The sequence below is a fragment of the Martes martes genome, assembly GCF_963455335.1.
Source record: "Martes martes genome assembly, chromosome: 6".
Taxonomy (NCBI): Eukaryota; Metazoa; Chordata; class Mammalia; order Carnivora; family Mustelidae; genus Martes; species Martes martes.
This window is the reverse complement of record NC_137893.1, coordinates 58,615,938-58,636,534: the sequence shown is the minus strand read 5'-3', so window position 1 is coordinate 58,636,534 and position 20,597 is coordinate 58,615,938. Positions and strand designations below refer to the sequence as shown.

Sequence of the window (20,597 nt, the reverse complement as noted above, 5' to 3'; positions counted from 1 at the left end):
CAAGAGACATCGCTTGTATTGCTTTAAGAGATGATCTGATTGTTTATAAACTTTATTTGGGTGGATAATTTCCTAATTTCATTTTCCTCTGGAGTAGTGCCACTTGTGAAATACTTTTTAAAGGTGCTACAGAACTCTTTCTGGCCTGGGTCAGAGAACCGAGTCAGGAAAGTCCATTATTTTATTTCCTTTGCATATTATTTCCCTTTGTGGTTTTGTTTTGATTTTTTTCATCCTGTGATACGAATCCGGTCTTTATCACTAAGGGCTTAGTCCTGGAGAGTGGCTGTTTTTTGGCTTCTGTATTTTCCTGATTTGTTTCCCACTTGGACTATAAATTGCAGTCTTAATTCTTACTTCTTTATGTCAAGTGAAAAGAGTTTGCTCATTGAGGCTTATAACATTTTTGTGCTAAGTTTTCTTCACCTACTTTTCCAAACCCAGACTCTCCAGGTTTTGAAACAGATGCTCTTGAGGTTTTCTTTAGTCCAAAGTCTAAGTGTTTACTTAGTACCTATTAAAAGGCAGGCAAGAGAGGCTATGGGAGAAATGTAAGAGAATAAAAAGCATGCCTGGAGAGAAGATGAGATCCTGGAGACCACTTAGTAAACACAGTAAACATCACTGTGGTTAAAATTCTTTGAAAATACCTTCTCATCGGGGCGCCTGGGTGGCTCAGTGGGTTGAAGCCTCTGCCTTCGGCTCAGGTCATGATCCCAGGGTCCTGGGATCGAGCCCCGCATCGGGCTCTCTGCTCGGCAGGAAGCCTGCTTCCTCCTCTCTCTCTCTCTGCCTGCCTCTCTGCCTACTTGTGGTCTCTGTCTGTCAAATAAATAAATAAAATCTTTAAAAAAAAAAAAACCTTCTCATCTATTTTTTATCTTCAATAAATGGCTCTTAGCATTAATGTAGTCTAAACATGTCTTACAATTTAATTTATTTTAAAAATTGTGGTGGAGGGGCTCCTGGATGGCTCAGTCAGTTAAGCTTCTGCCTTCGGCTCAGGTCATGATCCCAGAGTCCTGGGATCGAGCCCTACATCGGGCTCCCTGCTCAGCACAGAGCCTGCTTCTCCTGCTCCCTCTGCTATTTCCCCACTTGTGTTCTCTGGCTCTCTCTTTCACTCTCTGTCAAATAAATAAAATCTTTTTAGAAAACTTAAAAAAATAAATAAGTTGCAATGTCTGGATTTGAGCTCAAGATGTATTTTTAAAAGGGCCAGAATATATATACATCCCAGTCCATTTTCTGTTTTCTAGCTTTTTCAAGAAGAATGAGGAGACCCTCTTTCCACCTTAATAATCAGAAATTTGGAAACAGAGAGTAGATAGGGAGACTCCTGAAAGGTAGCATTACATCCCAGTGGAAACTTAGCATTGATGTGAAATTTTAAATGTCCTACTTTTAATTACAATAAAAAGGTACATTTCGCTAAGCCCTCGTTATTTTTTGGTGTTTTGTCTTAGAAAATAAAAACGTTAGTAAAATCACCCTTGGTCCTCTCACTGCAGGGTCAAACAGTAACCAGGTATCATTTATACCTCCTGGTTTAGTCTGGGTCTGGACCAGTTTTGCCGAAGAATAGTGTTCTTTACAAATACCATACATTCTATTAGATAGGCAAGATGGTGGGTAGAGGAAGAAGAATGTTTAAAATGCATAAGAAAGGGGCACCTGGGTGGCTCAGTGGGTTAGGGCCTCTGCCTTCGGCTCAGGTCATGATCCCAGGGTTCTGGGATCGAGCCCCATGTCAGGCTCTCTGCTCAGCAGGGAGCCTGCTTCTCCCTCTCTCTCTCTGCCTGCCTCTCTTCCTACTTGTGATCTCTGCCTGTCAAAATAATTAAATAAAAATCTTAAAAAAAATGCATAAGAAAACCTTTTAAAATTAACCCAAGAAAGTTACTATCAGCTTTCCAAGAATTTTTTTTCTTCTTGTGTTTTTTTTTTAATTGAAGTATAATTGCCATGCAATGTTACATTAGTGGCAGGTGTACAACAAAGTGATTTGACAAATCTGTATGTTATACTATGCACACCACAGCTACTATCTGTCATGGTACAGTGCTGTTACAATACCATGAATGGTGACTTATTCATTCCATAACTGGAAGCTTGTATCTTCCACTTCCTTTCACCACTTAGCCCATCCTCCTACCCTTATCTGTCTGGTAACCACCAACTTGTTCTCTGTGCTTCTGGGTCTGTTTCTGCTTTGTTTGTTTGTTCTTTTGTTTGTTTTGTTTTTTAGATTCCACATATAAGTGAAATCATATGGTATTTGTTTTTCTCTGCTTGACTTATTTCACTTAGCATCATACCCCCCAGGTCTGTCCATGTTGTTATAAATGGCAAGGTTGAATCCTTTTTTATGGTTGAGTAATATTCCATTTGTGTGTATGTGCCTATACATACACCACCTTAATCTATTCATCTATCATTGGACACATAGGTTGTTTAAGAATACTAATCGGGGCGCCTACGTGGCTTAGTGGGTTAAAGCCTCTGCCTTCAGCTCGGGTCATGATCTCAGGGTCCTGGGATCAAGCCCCACATTGGGCTCTCTGCTCAGCAGGGAGCCTGCTTTCTCCTCTCTCTCTCTCTGCCTGCCTCTCTGCCTACTTGTGATCTCTGTCAAATAAATAAATAAAATCTTAAAAAAAAAAAAAGAAGAAAGCTAATCTTTGGGGGTCCCTGGGTGGCACAGTTGGTTGAGCATCTTACTCTTGATGTTGTCTCGGCTCACAGTCTTGGGTTGTGAGATCGAGCCCTGAGTTGGGCTCCGCACTTTTACTTAGCACAAGGTCGGCGTAGGATTCTCTCTCTTCCTCTTCCTCTGTCCCTCCCCTCACTCATTCTCTCTCTCTCAAATAAATAAATCTTAAAGAAAAAAATTTTTAAATTACTTTAAAAAATCCAGTCTGGGGATGCCTGGGTGGCTCAGTCAATTATGTGGCTGCCTTTGGCTCAGGTCATGATCCCAGGGTCCTGGGATCAAGCCCCGAATTGGGCTCCCTGCTCAGTGGTGCCCTTTCCCCTCTGCCTGCCACTCTGCCTACTTGTTCTCTCTATCTCTCTGTCAAATAAGTAAATAAAATCTTTAAAAAAAAAAAAACCCTACTGTGATGAGGTATGTATATGAAAGAAGTAAACATGAATTTGCAGAGATGCTTACTCAATCTCCTTACTAACTGTGGTGGGTTACTCACACCTATTGGTTTGAGTTGTGATGTTTTATGACATATTTCTAGATTCACTAAATAAAAATAGGCTTTTAAAGATTACATGTTAATGACTTCAAAAAATTTTGGCCTAAAGTATGAATAATTTCAGATGCCTTTAATCCTGCACGGTAGAATTTGATGTTTAGATAAGTGAGAATGTCTTAATTTAGCGTAATTTTGTATCACCAAGGTCTCTTTCCCAGCAACTCTTGCCTGCCATTTGGCTGTCTGATCAGTGATAAAATGAGATAGGATCTCATCTCAGTCCATGTTGCTGAGTCCCTGAAATGTGTAAGACTGTCTTGAAGCAGATCAAGGAGAAGGGCCTCAGAATTAGGAGTTCAGGCTCTCTAAGAACTTCTCTAATGGGTATTGTTAATAACCTCCTAGTTTGCAAAACCTCTTCATCATGTAGAGCAGAGATTCATTTTTATATCAAGTCTCTAGCTTGATCTTACTGTGAGGTTAGAATTAATTGTTCTAAGGATGGTTCTCATTTTCTTTATTTCAAACTTCTGTCCCTTTTGTGGTCTCACCCTGTTTGGGGTTTACTATCTTTTAACATGAAGAAACAAGAAATGGAAACACACAGGGTGCATGCAAAAGCACCTGTCTCAAACATTTGTGTTTGTCATGTGTTTTTGAGAGTCACACTGGAAGAAAAGACAAGCAGTGTTTCACGTAGCTCGCAGATCCTGGCCTCTGATTACTCTCCTGAGATTACTTGTACTTCCTGGCCCATGTGGGATCAGGGACTTACTCATTGTTCTAGTCCTAAACCTTATCCCTTGGGAACAAAATCCCCGAGTCCCTTGAGTTGACTTGCCATGGCTGTTCCCAGCTTGCCCTCTCTGGAAACAGCAGTGACTTTAGCTGCTGCTGTTTGTACAAGGCAAAGATCATCCCCTCTTCTCTCCCTGGCCTGGCCTTCGTCTGTCACCCCCTTACCGGAAATTTTAAACATACTACATATAGTGTTCAATGAAAAAGCATTGTGCTGAACAATTTGTTTTGTTTGTTTTAAAGTTTTTGTTTATTTATTTGAGATAGAGCAAGAGTGAGCGAGAGAGAGAACCAGAGAGCTCGAGCGGGCAGTTGGGGGAGAGAGGGAGAAGCAGGCTCTCCACTGAGCAGGGAGCCCAACGGGGGCCCAATCCCAGGACCCTGGAATCGTGACCTTAGCAGAAGGCACACACCTAACCTCAGCCACCTAGGCACTCTTGCTGAACAATGTGTAAAACAGCGTACCTTGGGTATAAAAAAGAGAATAATTAAAATGAATATTTGGATTTGCCTAAGAAAGTTTGGACGGGTACAGGAGACACTAATAAAAGTGGTTATTTGCGTATGGAGTGCAAGTGGGGTTCAATTTGAATAGGTGGGAGATGGGATGGAAGTGAGAGTTTTTACTGTATCCTTTTATAATTTGAACAATGAGAATGTACCACCATCTAAAAATTGCTCATTTAAAATCAACTTCAGAAAGTTTTTCCAGGGGCTCCTGGGTAGCTCAGTCGTTAAGCGTCTGCCTTCAGCTCAGGTCATGATCCCAGGATCCTGGGATCGCACCCCACATCTGGCTCCCTGCTTGGCGGGAAGCCTGGTTCTCCCTCTCCCACTCCCCCTGCTTATGTTTCCTCTCTTTTTGTTACTCTCTCTGTCACATAAATAAATGAAATCTTTCAAAAAAAAAGAAAGTTTTTCTACCTCATGTCTTGAAGGGAAATTGGAAAGCATTATACTTGTGGGAAAGTTGAAATCTTTGTAATTATCAACTGAGTCTGGAGAATGCAAGCAGTAGGCTTTGTCAGGGCACATTTGGGTTCAACCGGATTCTGCATATGGAATTGGAAAATGTGTTTCACCTCTGAGAGTCTCGATATCCTTATCTGTTCTAGGGAACTAAAAAGAATTGCTTAGCCTGTCTTTCAGGAATACTGGGAAGCGTGATAAGAAAATAAATATAAAAATGCGACCTAAGCATCAAATAAATGGATGATTACTATCAGGTTTCTGAAGGAAGTTGTGACACTGATTTCCCAAGAAGGGGAGGGGATGTAGATCTCACCATCTTCCTCTTTTTAAAAGTCTGGTCAAGTTTCAAACTCTTGGGGGATAAAGAAGTCCCGTGTAGTTCTTTCATATTTCTGCCTTGAAAATCTAGAGAACCTTTGGCCTCTTCTGGAAGAAAATTCACTTTAAAGAAACATCTGTGTAACAGCTTTTTTGACTCTTCAAAAGTAAAAGCTTTTTATTGCTGATGAATAGTAATAGACTAAAGTAAATGGGGAATTTATTGGTTCATGTAAGTGAAAAGCCCAGGGCCAAACAGCTTTTAGGTTTGGCGGGATCTAGGTGCTTCAAAGCTAAGATTAAGAATCTGTCTTCTTCTTTGAGCCTATGTTCCTCAGTATTGGCTTTTTTTTTTTCTTTTCTTTTAAGTTAGACTTTCCTTTTATGGAGGCAAAATGACTCCTTGCAGCTCTAGGCTCATATGCAGCTAGTTTTAACAGATACAGAAGAAAGAGAAAGCCTTCTTTTACTGTTGTTCCAGAAATTCTTGGGCTGGTTGTCATTGGTGCAGCTTGGGCACAGCCCGTCTCTGAACCAGTCACCAAGGCCGGGAAGACGTCTCTGAACCAGTCACCAAGGCCGGGAAGATATCAGGCTCTGACTGGAAAAGCCTGGGGGCCCTCGGGCCTGAGGGTGAGGTTAGCTTCACGCTTGTGGCATGGACTGTGAGTGAGGAGGAAGGTGGTGCCTCAAAGGCTAACTATCAGGAGGGCTGTTTCTAGAAAAAGTAGAGAAGATTAGAAAAGAGTGCTAGACATGCCTTCCCTCCCTCCCCTCAAAAAAGAAAACCAAATACTTAATGTAATATATTATTTCGGGCAACATGGGGATAAAATGACAAGACATCTCTCATAGGGCTTCGAGTCATGTGAATATTCAATTATGTACACATGTAGCAATGAAAAAGAATGGCTGTAACTAGAAATAATAGTAATAGCTAACATTTATTCAGTGCTTTCTAGATTTTAGCTATACTGGTCTAAGCACTTTGGCTTTGTAACACATTTGATCTCCAAAAGAACCAGAAAAGGTAGCAGTCAGTCATTCTCCCATTTTAAAGATGTTATTTATTTGTCAGAAAGAGAGAGCACAAACAGGGGGAGTGGCAGGCAGAGGCAGAGGGAGAAGCAGGCTCCCCACTGAGCAAGGAGCCCAATGTGAAACTCGATCCCAGGACCCTGGGATCATGACCTGAGCTGAAGGCAGATGCTTAACTGACTGAGCCACTCAGGTATCAGTTCTCCCATTTTGTAGATAAAAAAGCTGAAGCACAGAAAAGTTACTCTAAAGTGCCTTAGGAACACTGCTATCATTGACTCTAGCCAGCCCGAATGGTGACATCGTCCTGCAGGGGGCGCTGTCTGAAGCGGTCTTTGGATTAGAGGAGGCTTTCACCAGAGAGGGGGAGATGGCAAAGGTATGATTCTAGGAGAAAGGGAGAAAGAAACACCGCAGGAACAGAGCTGAGGAGGTACAGGAAGTGTTTAGGAAATGGTGAGAAGTAAGAGTAAGGTTGGGCTTCAACACTGAGCTTGTGGAAAAGGATGAACAAGGGGCGGGGGGTGGGGGAATGGTCCACTGGGACCAGTTGTGAAGCCTGGCCATGGCTCCGAGGGGTTGGGCTTTTTACGTAGTGTGTCGGATTTTTAAGGAGGGGAGAGACATGGACCAAAACGAAAATGGCCAGACCCCTGAGTATTTTTAGTGGGGGACTTTGGCTTTATTTCGCTGCCTTATGTTCTCGAGCTGTTTGGGAAGTTTCTCCAAGTGTCCCCTTGGGTGTCATTTTGGCGATGGTTTCTTTAAAGGACTTCGCTACGCTTCCGAGAAGGGTCTTTTAAAAAGGAGCCCCTTTTTTGGCCCTGCTGTTTTCTGTAACTGCTATTGAGGAGAGGTAAAGCAAAGCCAGGCTCTTATAGAACACTTGCAACACAAGACAAACAGTTATCTGTTCCTGTCACGGTTGTACAGTAAGGCCATTCAGTCCTCAGAACCAAGAAGATAACACGGTGTGCTTATTTCATAGTCTAATTGCTCTTCTGTTTTGTTCCATCATTAAACAGTGTTAGAATTGAGAATTAGGACTTTCTTTCCCCGCCAAAAGAAAACACAAGTGGCTTGTTGACTGCAAGATTTACTCTTACCGATACTTCCAGAGTACTATAAAATCCTGGCGGGGCATCCAGGGCAAGGAGCTGTGGCATATGCCCCAGCCTCCTCTCCTGAATGCAGGCTCCACGCCCAGAAGGACATCATAAATCATTGAAAATTTATGATGAGCCAAGTCGTGTGCTACACCCAGTTAGTTGGCTGCTGTCGGTCCTCTATACACTATAGCCTTCCTTCTTCAGAGCACAGAGACTTTTTCAAATGAGCCATAGGATGGAGAGCTCAGGATTTTCCCTTTGGCAGGCCCGGCCAAGTGGAGGAGGCAGAAAACAGAAGACTCCTGTTCATTGAGTTTTGCCACAGGCCTCGCTTGCCTTCTCCTAGGCCGGAGGTGAAGAAGGGGCAGAAGACAAGACTGTTAGCATCATCAGCCCATTTTCTTTTATCCATTTATGTAGTCAACACACATATATTTTCTAACAACCTGCAAGGCACTGTTGGGAAAACAGCAGTAAATAAAACAAGAATTTCGGTTCTCTTCGACACCATACTTAAGAACCAGGTCCCGTTTCAGGAGAGGACGATGTATTTTGCAGGATAAGATGGGTAAAGACTGAAAAGAGGAACACGCCATTTTACGTGGGTGTGTGAGGGAGGGATTTCTAATAAGGTGATCTTTGAGCAGAGAGTTGATGGAAGTGGTGGACTGAGCCATGTGGGGGATCTGGGGAGAGCCCATCCCGGTAAGGACAGAGGCCACCACCTGGGGGCTTGCTCCTTGTGTCAGGTGACAGCAGCAGAGCTGGCAGGGCTGGAGCAGAGAGAGCCAGGAGGGAGATGTTAGGGAAGGATCCACAGGGGGAAGGGGCATCGTGTGGGGGCAGCCTCTGGGGGGCATTGCGGAGACCATGCCAAGGAGTAGAAGTAGTATTGAGAGCGAGATGGACAGCCATTGGATGCTTTTGAAAGATCGGTCCTTTTCAGATATTTGAAAAGCCAGAGGATAAGCATGAAGGCAGGAAAATGGGGGCACAGGGCATCCTTCACTTCTCAGAAAAATGTATGCTGTTATAATCGCAAGTGAACTGTCGGAACTTTAACTCCCCCAGTCCAGGGAGCAAAACAGAAATCATGGGTTTGCTTGATCTTCGTGTAAAAACCATACATGCTTTTTTTGCTTGGGATGAAAGTGAGCCACCATGAGCTATTTACTCACCTGGGAACAGTACTGCCCATGGCGAGACCTGGCTACTGCGTGCAGTGATCTGTGCCCCCACTAAGTCTCTTCCCCAGCAGTAATTGTGAGGGGGAGCCCCCCGACATTATTGCTATTGTTGCACTGATTAGTGTGAACTTCAGGGTCAAAGAGCAGCTGGTTGGATACTCGACATCAGATTCTAGGAGGCTTTAATGACCCTCTTTGCTCTCAGTGAGCACAGAGCTAACTCACCCTGTTTCCCCATCACAAAGGACTTATTTTACTCTAGAGCTATAGGGGCCGTGGGCTTGATTAACTGCCGAAGTCACAGGGAGTGTGGTTCTGACTCCTTAGGAGGAATACATTCCAAGGAATAGGGGTGACAGATATCTAGAGGAGGCCATCCTGCCTCTGAATGTTTTCAAGCAAGTGAGCCCATCTTGGGAATGTTCCTGAAATGACTCCTGTTTGTGCAGCCCTGTTGGACGAAAATGACCTCTCCGATTCATTCCAGCACAGAATGCTTCCAAGCCTATGAAAAAGTGTCCAGTGAATGTGCTCTGCAAATATACAGACACTATGTAAACATAAGGCAAATATTTTAAAAGATGAAGAGTGTGATACTTGTTCTTCTGGGAGAACGGTGGTTGGAACTTGGTGCCCCGGCAACATATTTTCCATTCTCAGTCGCCTGTAGTTTGTTCTCATTGGCCCGGGACACAGTTATCTGCACTATGTGTTAAAGACCTGCTCAGCCAAAGACCAAACAAATCACCAGTGCATTTTCCTATCAGAACCCGTTTATAAGAGGTAGAGCAAAGAACAGAACTGTGGGTTTTGATTCCTGGCAGGAAGCCAAGCTGCTGCTTCAGAGCTCCAGAATTTACAAGGAAGAAAGAGGAGGGTTTTTTTAACTGGGATTAAGTTAGACTTAAAGCAACAGAAAGCTTAAAGCTAAAACCGAAGCATCCCCTCCCTAGGATCTGTATTGGAAAGGCAGAAACGAAAACGAGGTTTGTTCTAGGCTCTCAGACAGTTTTTTGGGTGCAAGAGTGAAAGCTTTTAAAGACGCCCAAAGCAGAGGTCACAGAATGGCCTGATTAATTAGCGAAGATCGCACACTATTGGAGCTGGATGAGGTGTCCCTCAGCGACCACTGAATGCAGTGGTCAGTGTCTTTCTGAGCTTCCGGCACAGCGTTCGCAGCCCCCCATGGTGTCATTGGGGGTGTTGTTTGGCTCCCTGTGCTGACAGGAGTTCTCTTCTCTTGGACAAAAGCTTGGACAAATAGAAGCTGTCTTTAAGTAACAGCTCTCTTTTTACCTAAAAGAACAGCTCCGGCTGGCCCCCCGCACCCAGTTAACTTTGTCCATTGAAACCAGTGTTTAAGTGAGCTGTGTCTGCTTGCTTCTGGAAGGAGGGCAGAGTGGGGGGTGGGTGGCAATTAAAGGAAGAGGGGAAGTTTCCGTGTATGTGTCCGTTTGAACCAAGAAGGTGTTAATTATCATTCTTTTGACCGCTTGTTCATCCACTCATTCATTTATTCATTTTCTTGTTTGTTTCCATTCTATTCTTTTGTTTGTTTGTTTGTTTAAAGTTTTTATTTATTTGACAGACGGATCACAAGTAAGCAGAGGCAGGCAGAGAGAGGGGGAAGCAGGCTCCCCGGTGAGCAGAGAGCCCGATGCGGGGCTTGATCCTAGGACCCTGGGATCATGACCTGGGCCAAAGGCAGAGGCTTTAACCCACTGAACGACCCAGGCGCCCCTCCATTCTATTCTATCCACAAAATGTGTTGGGCAAAACCGAGAACAAAGAGCACGTATGCTAGAAATTAAATACAAGTGAAGTCAGGTCTCTAAAAAGGAGGAAACAGATATCCATGAATTGCCATATGAAATCTATGTTAATATCAAATGTTACTCTGAACTTTCTGGCAACCAAGATAAAAGGGGGAATATACAATTACTAGTTGTCAGAAAAGGAAAAAAAATATTTCAATTTCTTCAAGAGAGACTAAGCTTTGGAACTCTGGGGTTCATGCCTTTACTGAAGACTTTCAGGTGCTTCATACAAAGCTCTTGACCCAAGGAACACCCTTTTTTAACCCTCTCTGTCTTCAAAGTGTCCTTGCTTCAGACCGCCTGGAGCACCCCCAAAAACAGGTTCTTAGTGTTATTACAAGCACTGTCTGTATGTGCCGGGGCAGGGCCTGGGATAATGGGGTTTAGTTTAGATCTTGAAATGATTGTACATGTGGCTATAGAATTTGCAAATTCTGAGGCCAGAAATGGGAATTGTGGGGAGAATCAGAATCCAGTCCTGCTATGTCTACCCAGTCTCCACCAATGTGCCTTTCCTTCTCCCTAAAGAGACCTGGGCCCTTTTTGTGGCCCCTTTCTGCTGTGTCAAGTTGCTTTTTCCAACAGGTCATCTAGAGGGAAGAGAAGTTTCCAGAACACCCTTCGGACAGTGTTGGCTCAGAGGATTAGTAGATGATATTAATTTTACACACCACCTTGGCCCCTCAAAGTGGGGGGTAGAGTTAGACATGCAGGACTCGGGAAACTAATATGACATATATGCATATATATATATATATATATATATATATATATATATATATATATATATATGGTGAATGCTATCAAAGTCCCACCCTAAGCTCCTAAGCACCATTCTGAACTTGTAGCAGGAATTTAAATTCTGACAGAAGAATGAAGAGGCATTGTTGAGATTCCCATCTCTCGACATGCCCGTGAAAGCATGAATTCACTCTGTCCTCCTGCCTTAGGATCTGTTGGGGGATATACCAGAACATGCTAGACCTTTTTTTGAGTATGGCAAGGAAAAGAGTTACAGAGAGCTAATGTGTTGGACTTCTGTGATGGATGGTGTGAGAGAAAAAAAATGGAAAATAGTCCCTTTTCTCTGGGATTCAGATGAGTTACCTGAATATCTACTGAACATTTGTCTGTCTGTTTGGTTTTAATGTAAGCATATGTATCCTTTGTATACATTGCATATTCATTGAGGCCTGTGTTTTAGAATGCCTAAAAAAAGGAATATTTTGAAGTGAGAAGTAACCTTTGTGCTCTATAGTTGATATGAAATAATGTGTCTGGTTTCTTGGCCAAACATTGGAAGGCCAAATCATTGGAAGGATCAGGCGCAGAGGCTGGGTTTCAGAGCACTGGCTGCGGTCCTTTGCTCTTGTCTGAGTTCTGTTGACTCCAACCATGAGTTTTGCTAGACAACTCAAAAAACTGGGGATTGAGCCCTCGGGTGAACAGAATAAATGTGCTCAGTTCTACTTGAAATGTTTTTCATAATTATTTTAAGCAATGACTTGATTCTTACTTATGCTTATTCTTTTTAAAAGTATTAGAAAGGAAGATATCCACAAGACAAAGTAGAGAGGAGCTGATAAGAAGGGGCGTTCTTAAGGAGTTGCCTGATCAAGGTGAGGAAATTAATCATACATTTAAAGTAACTTGATCCTTTATTCTTTGGTCTTTCTTTCATTTTCTTTTGGAATTTAAGATGATCATGGTCTTTGGGAGATAAAGCAGCGAGTACAGCACTCTGAAAATCTTGCTTTAATTCAGAATGCCTTTGTGGGCTACAGAGAATCTAAGATTTTCTAGAAAAGGAATTCAGTGACCTTTTTGGCAAGTCCTTCACTATCTGCCACTAACCCTAAAGCTCTAAAAAGGTATGGGCTGAAGATACAGATAAGATACAAATGCTTATATGACTTCTCTTCTGTTCTGAAGCTTCCTTCTTTCTATACAAGTTAACTCAGTTGTTTGAGTAAATGCGATGTTGTTACTTGCCTCTTGCGTTTTGGTTTCATAAGCCTACCAGGAAAAGAAAAAGGAGAAAAAAGTAGTAAACTTATCTTTTGTTCTTGATATTCAATAATACAATCAAATGTACAATCAATAAGGCACAAATGGACAAATTAATCTGCTTTATGTGTTCTCTCAAGTAATTTTCCTAGTATTGTTCTCTTTTCATTTCTTTGAATCTAAATGCCTTTCACCTTTTCACTAACAATTATTATTTCTAAGCCTTTTGTTTTCCCTACCCCTAATCTTCTTCCCCCTTTTTCCCTATCCTCCCAAGAGGGAATCTTGCTCAAAAAGACAAGGCTTACATAGAAATCAAGATAGACCCTCAGAAGAAGACACCAAGATTGGTTATTTCTCCAAATAAGTAATACCAAATAATTTTCATTGCTCCCCCTACTTTTAAAACTAAAGGAAATTTTTGTTGCAAAATTGTTGATTTACCTCATGCCTTCCCTTGCCCCACCCCCTGGACATTTACTTGGATAAAGTAATATTACTGTACTTTTAAGGGAACAAATAAGGTGCTGTTAATTCGGAATTAAAATCACAGAATTCTTTTCCTGGTCAATGTTCTTTGCAAAGAACACCTTTTGGAATTCACTATTTATAAATCCAAATGACACACTTTTTCCAACATCTCAATAATTGTAGAGTGAGGGTTGGAAATGCTTTACTATTTTACTGCTGTTTCTAAGAATATAGGGAAATCTAGAGTGAATAATGCCATTTTTCTTGAGCCCTCACAATTTAGGCATTTTATTTCAATCTCTGACCTATTATATTTTTCTCATTCTGTATTATGAATGAACTTTATGTCTTCTTTAATTTTCTATTACCGTGAAGCTATTTATTTCCTGTCTGGGACTTTTAAAGATAAAAAAAAAAAAATGCCACCCCTAACTTTTTGTTCATGGAGGATGGGTTTGCAGCATCAAAATTAGTCTCCCCCCTAATCTCTCTGGAGGCAGGAGAGAAATTACAGATCCACTGAGCAATCACCTTTCCAAGCAGTCACTTCCTGGGTGGGCCAGTGCAATTGTTTGGTATCATTTATTTGGAAATTGTTTAAAGAAAGGAAAAATGTGAAAATTTACTGTTGAAATTGTTAATGAGTATGAAAGATAGAGATTTAAAGACCCCTTTTTTACATGATTAAAAATTATAGCCAGAAAAGAGCTTATTTTTTCTAAAAACAAGTGACAGTGGGCAACTTAAAGAAATGCTTAGTATTGATTGGTTCTTATTCTGCCTAATCTATTCAACTATTTACTTGATGGGTTACAGTTTCTGATTCTTACTTCCCAGAATTCTGACTCTAGTTGACCTTTTGGTAACTTCTGCAGACTGAACATTAAAAGTTTTAAAACATAAAAACAAAACAATTTTTCACCTAAACATAGTGTAACAGATTTAATGTTTAGGGAAGTCCTAAATTACTGAATTTTACTTTCTGTCTTTCTCATGGTCCCCGTATGGAACTACAGAAATGACCTAATCCTTGAAAATTCCTGGTGGTGCCTATTGTAAATAGAGTCTTTCCCCTTTCCAGCCAGGGGCTGGAGAAAAGTTTTCTGTCATTTCTCCAAAAACAATTATCTTGAGAATTTCGGTCTGTTTTCAGCTCTGACCAGAGACTGGAAGCTGCTGTGTTTGGTGACAACATCCTGTCTTCTGCCAGCAAAGGTGCCTTCTTTGCCTTGATCTTCCTGACCTTGCCTTCGCTCTTGACAGTTATTGTCAATTATATCCTTTATTCGAGAGCCAGATAGACTTTTTCCATCCCTCCAGCTACCCTGGGTTTGACCTCATCCCATCCCGCCCCGTATCCTCACTCCCAGCTTTTATTAATATTCCTTTTAGATGATCTTTGTTACACTAACTTCTAACTTCCATCGAAATGGTCAACAATTGGTCTTCTCTCTTGAGAATTCCCAGGTCTAGTCCGAGTTCATTCCTTATTTTCTGATTCTTTCCTTCTATCTTTTCCCTTAGCTTTAACAGGAGGGCGTGGAGATGTTCCTGCCTGCCGTGTAGCCTCCTTTCTCTCTCTCCCACGGTGCATGTTTTAACCTTCTGATGAGTCACTCACTGTGTGGTCACACACGACTTTCTCCTCATCTCTTTTTTTTTTGTTGTTAACTATATCCCAGCTGCACGCATTTGACCAGAAAGAGGGGAGGCCTCCAAACACTTCCCTGCTCCTTGTTTCACCACTGATGTCTGTGTGTGCTTTATCTCTTGTTCACTTGAAGCCTACCACCTTGCCTGAGCTGTCTTTTTCCTTTGCAAGCGAGGGCTCCTGTTCCTTAGAACCTCAGCATCTCCCCCTGTTCTCCTTTGCTGGCAGGTGTGTGTGCATTTTACTTACATACATAAACTGTATCAAGGACTCAGCTTGTTTTGACTCAACCATTATGCACAAAATGAGAAAACTTTTTCAGTGCACACTCCAATTAATTATTAATACCTTCAGTTCTCTGTTTTATTCTTCAATTTATATTTATCACGTATTGGTCTCCTTTTTCTACCATTATTTTCATAGGGGCTAGCTTTATTTGAGACCTCAAAGTAAGTAAGTATCTTTCTACATTGTTGACTCCGTTATGTGCAAATCCAGTTTCTTACTGTACCATGACTACTTTAATTTTCTCTCTAGCTTTTTGTTCTAGATTTTAAAATAAGTTATTTAACCTACTGAAGAATTTTAGCATAATAAGGGTTAAAATATAATTAATATAATGTAATAAGTCATGTTAACATGACTTCAGCATGTTTTTGTTATCAACTAAAGACCGGGTAATCAGAGATAAATTTATATTTGGGTTGCCTAAAAATTGAGGTTTTTTTCTTTTTTAATATATATATAAAGAAGTGGTTTTCTATTTTGTTTGGAATTTTCCATTCTTCCATTAGCTTTCAGTTTTCCTGTGTCTAATATCTGGACATTGCATTGTGTCTCCCCTCCCTTGTTTTTAATAGCTAATTCCTTGGGACCTAATAATAAGAATTAAGAATCTTTTGGTTTCCCTTTGGTTTGGCCTATACTCATTAAAAAGTATTACCTTAGTTTTATTGAAATAGTTAAGATTTATAATGGCATTGCCCTCAATTATCATCTATTTTATTTTTATAAGGGAATCAGATTATAGGTACTTGGAAGTTGTACGGCTCAGCAATACATTTTTCATTTTGAGCATGACAAAATTCCATGATACATATTTTTCTTATTAAAATGTCATGCCTGTTTTTATGGACAAGGCCAATGGATTTCATGTTGAGCCAAAGCAGTTCAATCATATTTAATGGAAATTTGAGAGATGACCTCTTTTTTATTTATAATGAATGCCAAAATAAGATTAATCAAAGACTGCATAAAAATAGTCTGATCATGCATTTCTTGAATTTTGCAAAGTCAAAACTTCAACTTGTTATTATTATTTTTTACAGAGGTAGCAAAGCCTCTTAAAATGTTCCAGATACGATCTAGGGTTGCTCTTTTCAAACATCACTGAATTAAGAGTTTATTTAAAATCTCATTCACTTTAGAAACTTCTAAAAATTATGAAAGTTCAGGGATTAAATTTAGTTATTTCTGATTTAGGTAACATACTAGAAATTTTATTTTCACTTGTGATTTTTTTAAAAGTTCCTCTGTAATTACTTTTTTCCCACATTTTTTCCCCTAGTGTTTCCAGATTATGATTAGGCCACATTAAAGGCTTTTGGTCTGTTATATGTAACAATTACCTGAGTACATTTTAATATGTCCATCAACAAGAAAATGAAAATAAAATTATTCTTGCTACCATCTTTTCCTGAATACAGAGTGGCAGTTATATTCCTGTGTAGTTACCATATGACAGATGCAATCATGTGAGACAGAGATGGTTGTAAATTTTCATATCCTCCTTCTAAGCATTTGTATGTCAAATTACATTTCATGTTATTTGTGTGTTTATATTCACCCTGTGTTTCCACTACTTGTTAAAATGTTTATTCCATTTTTCAGATTTCTGCTTTTACCATTCAGTTTGTGAATGACAGAGAGACTCCTAAGTACTGACTTCAACAAAGCCTAAGTACAAGAAGAGAAAAGGGTTCCGTTGCCCAGGGATATTGTATAATTAGGATAATAATCCCTACTGTCCCAAAAGGGCATTGGGATATCCCCTCCATTGCTGCTTTTCCCCAAGACTAAGAATTGTCTAGCTCTTTTGTTGGAATGAATTATTAAGTAAAATATGGTGAAATGGTGTAGGATGTATTTGGTTCCCAGGGTCTGAAACATGAACCCAAACCCTACAGTCCTAGTAGCTGGAAAACTGAGTTTTAAGAAAGCCATCAAGTTAGACATCTAGGTGTTTCTTTCCCCATTTTAGATGGAGATGTAACAGTTAACTTTGAAAATTCAAACGGGCACATGATACCCATCGGAGAGGAATCTACCCGAGAGGAAAATGTAGTAAAATCTGAAGAAGGTAATGGCTCTGTAGCTGAAAAGGCGCCACCTCTGGAGGAAAAGGCAGAAGATAAGAAAGGTAAAATCAAGAGAAACTCCATATTCTTTTACGTCAATACAGCTCAACATTGAGAATCAGGTCTTAGGCTCCAAATAGTGACTCTTAAGACCAGTTAGGGAAGAGGTTTGCAAATACAAAGAAGAGAGAAATTACAACGAGTGAAGAGAAACAGAGTGGTTTTCTCAAGTAGATGCATCCATTTTGTGAGTATATCCTTTAATTTTTTACCTGGAAGTATTAATTAACAGTAATCAGCAGATAACCTCTTCAGTCATTAGAGATAGCTGGGAATACTTTCCTTTCCTCAGGAGCTTTCCCTCAGTATTTTCTCTTATTTTTAGAAAAAAATGCCACCAGTCTGAAAATCTTCTACTCATTAGAAGTGACCTTAATGAGCATGTCAGTGTGGATGGATGGAGGAATATCAAAACTAAGATGGCTCTTTCAGCCCAGCCTCTTCTCTCCAATAGTGGGAGCTTGGCCGATGGCATCCATACCCCTGATATCGTAGGTTCTAATCCAGGTTCTAGACGTTTCTGAGAGATGGACAGTTGCCAGAGATGCGGGAGACTTTGGTTGCTGTATTGACTACAGCCTCAGCTTCATGATTTGTCTGTGCAGTTGGAAGTTTCAAAATATGCCAGGGGCAATTATGCCATTCCCCGAAGGCCTCTTTTAAGACCTTGGTTTCTAGAATGAATATGCTATGGTCAATTAAGTTACCTGCAAAATCTGTGTCTGTCAAGGACCTCTCAAAACATTTTACAAGTTCCTGATCACTGATTGATTGATTGATTACATCTCCCTAAGACTTCTGTCATGTGCAGGAACCTCCAAGCCTTTTACTTAATGCAAATCAGAATTGAAACCCATACAAAGTAAGGATTTGTTGGAAAATTCTAGATGATTCCATGCAGTGTAGAAATGACTCCTCAGGAAACAGACTATTTCCTGTTCTGTAATGTCTGCCTCTGAGTTGGATGGCAAAAATTTTCAGACCCAGCTTACATTCTGCAGGCATTGTGAGAATTCTTAGAAAGTGCTGAAAGCAAACTTCTCTTCCTCTGTTCTTGACCCAAGTCCTCTAAAGACAAAGAAAACAAAAGAGCACTTGACAGACACTGTAGCTTAAAATCGTCTTCTCTGGAAGTCTATAACCCCCTAGTTGCATATATATTCACCTGTAAAAATTTTAGAAGCCTTTGTGAACAATCTGTTAGAAATTTATTATTTTGCTTTATTTATTCAATATTAAGTATAGTATTCATGGGGCTTTACTTAGTCTTGTTCTATTGAAGGACTCTGGTTAAACTTACAAATACTGATTACAAGAAATTAGCTAACATTTTTAACATCATATTCCTGGAACATAAAAAGAAAAGAGACCTAAATAGATTTCGGTGGGATTAATTTGAAAGTGTTCATGCAATTAGTGGTTTTGTTGTTTTTGTTTTAAGTCCAACTGTCCTGTCTCACCCAGACTGTTAAATTTCAGACCCATCTGTGGTTTGTCCCTGGTACGGCCTTTTCACATTCAAGAATCACACCCTTCATTACACAATAGTGCCATCATTAATGCTTGCCTGGTCCATGTGGGATGTCATTCAGTGGACTGGCCAAGCTTCAAAGGAAGTTTTTCCCTTATCAACTTAATAAAAAGTTGCTGACAGTTTTATGTTAATGAAACCAGCAGCCTTGATGTTCTAAAAAGATGGGAGACCTCATAGTCATAGGTCCATGGATATTTGAGAGGTGTTTTGTTTTCTTATTCTTTACTTGGAATTAGTACATTTGGTTCTTTTTGGTCAAACGAAACGTAAGATAGCATCTTGCTTGGCTGGTGGGTGTGTCAAGAGATGGAATGCTGGACATGCTGTCACACCACCAGTATGGCAGCAGAGCCTCCCTCTGACTGCAGGGATGGTGCACCTGGCGCAGCCACACTCAGAGTGAGAGCAAGCATTTGGTGGGGAAGCCACTTCCTGAGCGTCAGCAGAGTCTTTCAGACCTCAAACAGTTTGCAGTATAATGGGAAATAGAAAATACCTCATAAACAAAGACAAGCACTTATTTCTCTGGGAAGACACTTAAATTCCAAAAACAGCCCAAGATTCACTTTTACTTCTGCCCCTTTCATGGTCTTGCCAGCAAGCAAATCCACAATCCCATGTTCTTAATTAACCCTTTGGGTGTTCTTAATTCCCTTTCAGGGGTGAAATCCTCCCTTCCTTTCACAATTAAGCCAATTTATCCAAGAGCGTTATTTCATCTGTTAATTGCTTATGTTTGCCAAACCATATCTCAAACCCTTAAACTCCCAAATGCCTGTACCTCTTTGTAAGGTAATATGTCAGTACTTTAATAACAGAACCATCGGCGTCAAAGAAAACAGAACAAATGGCAGATGCACATACACTGCACCGTGTGCAGTTTCCACCTAGGACCCTTGTGGGTTCCTGGGACTCCGGAAGACACTGGCCTCCAGAGTTGGGGCAGTGGTCTGGGACCTCCACTGCCTACCACTGGAGACTTTTCCCTTAAAACCTTCAGGGCTTCCAGTCTCCCATTATTCCTTCTCAGGAAGTGCCTTTAAATATATAAGAAAAGCTGATCTGCAATCTGTGATACATGCATTGGTATTAAATCTAAGAAATCTGAAAATTATTTGATATTCTATCAATTGAGGTGTTACAGCGAGCTTTCCATGAAGTAACAAGTGACTTATATGCATTTGTTCCACAAATAATAATGAAGTCCTTCCATGGGTAGGATTTGCTGGGGCCAGGAGAAGAGTGGTGAGTCAGAAATGGTCTTTGACTTCAAACAGATCGTGGCCTGTGGGACCCAGCATGCAAACAGGCAATCGCCAAGCAAGATTCAAAGTATGGAAGGCCTGAGCACATGGAGCCACGAAAGCTTGCTGTGGGGACCAAATTTCGTTCTTAGAAGCAGATATTTCCAAACTGAGATCTGAAGGAGACAGGGAGGTGGTCAGGTGAAGGAGAGGAATTGGGGCAGAGGTGCTCTCCTGGCAAAGCGAGAGCCACACACTGCTATCCGTTTAGTTCTAAGTGTTGACCTGATGGAAGGAGCCATCGTATAGGAAACAGTTGTCCTCCAGACGTTCTGTTTTAAAGCATAGTATCTGTGTCAGCCCAGCATGATTAGACAGCCCTTCCTTAACCTTCTTTTGAGAAGATAATACTCATAGACGCCATCAGTTTATGTCATATCTTCAGGTCATATGGTACTGAAAAATATAAAGACTTCATTCATTACCTCTCAGATACAAGTAGAGAGTTTGTTTTCTACCAGTGTGGTGATGGTAACCATCAGCCAGTCGCATTCATTGAATAGACTCGTGTTTAAAGCCGTGTGTTTAATGGGATGTGACATTTTCGACAAGAGGAATTTATAATTTAGTCAGAAGAGCATACTGTTGGCACACAGGGACACACACACCCACCTAGGGTTCTCCACAGAGTAGACGTAAGTATCAGCTCTTTGGCAAACACACACAGCATTGGTAGAGGTCGCAGAGGATGTGGCTGCAGGTGGTCCTTGTCCATAAACGCCAGGAGCTTGCACACAGCATGTTCACTTTTCCCCTAGTGGGGATTGT

At 40.9% G+C, this 20,597-nt stretch overlaps 1 protein-coding gene across 4 annotated transcripts in view; it reads left to right on the top strand.

The window, feature by feature from the left end:
- The window catches only part of PHACTR2 (phosphatase and actin regulator 2), a gene marked incomplete at its 3' end in the record, with an annotated part of 121,635 nt that overhangs the window by 49,911 nt on the left and 51,127 nt on the right, over positions 1–20,597 (top strand). For all 4 annotated transcript variants that reach the window (XM_080807243.1, XM_080807241.1, XM_080807244.1 and 1 more), the window contains exons 3-4: positions 11,984–12,064; positions 16,835–16,993. In XM_080807243.1, coding sequence (XP_080663369.1) covers positions 11,984–12,064; positions 16,835–16,993 — 240 coding nt within the window. The remainder of the gene's footprint in view (positions 1–11,983; positions 12,065–16,834; positions 16,994–20,597) is intronic.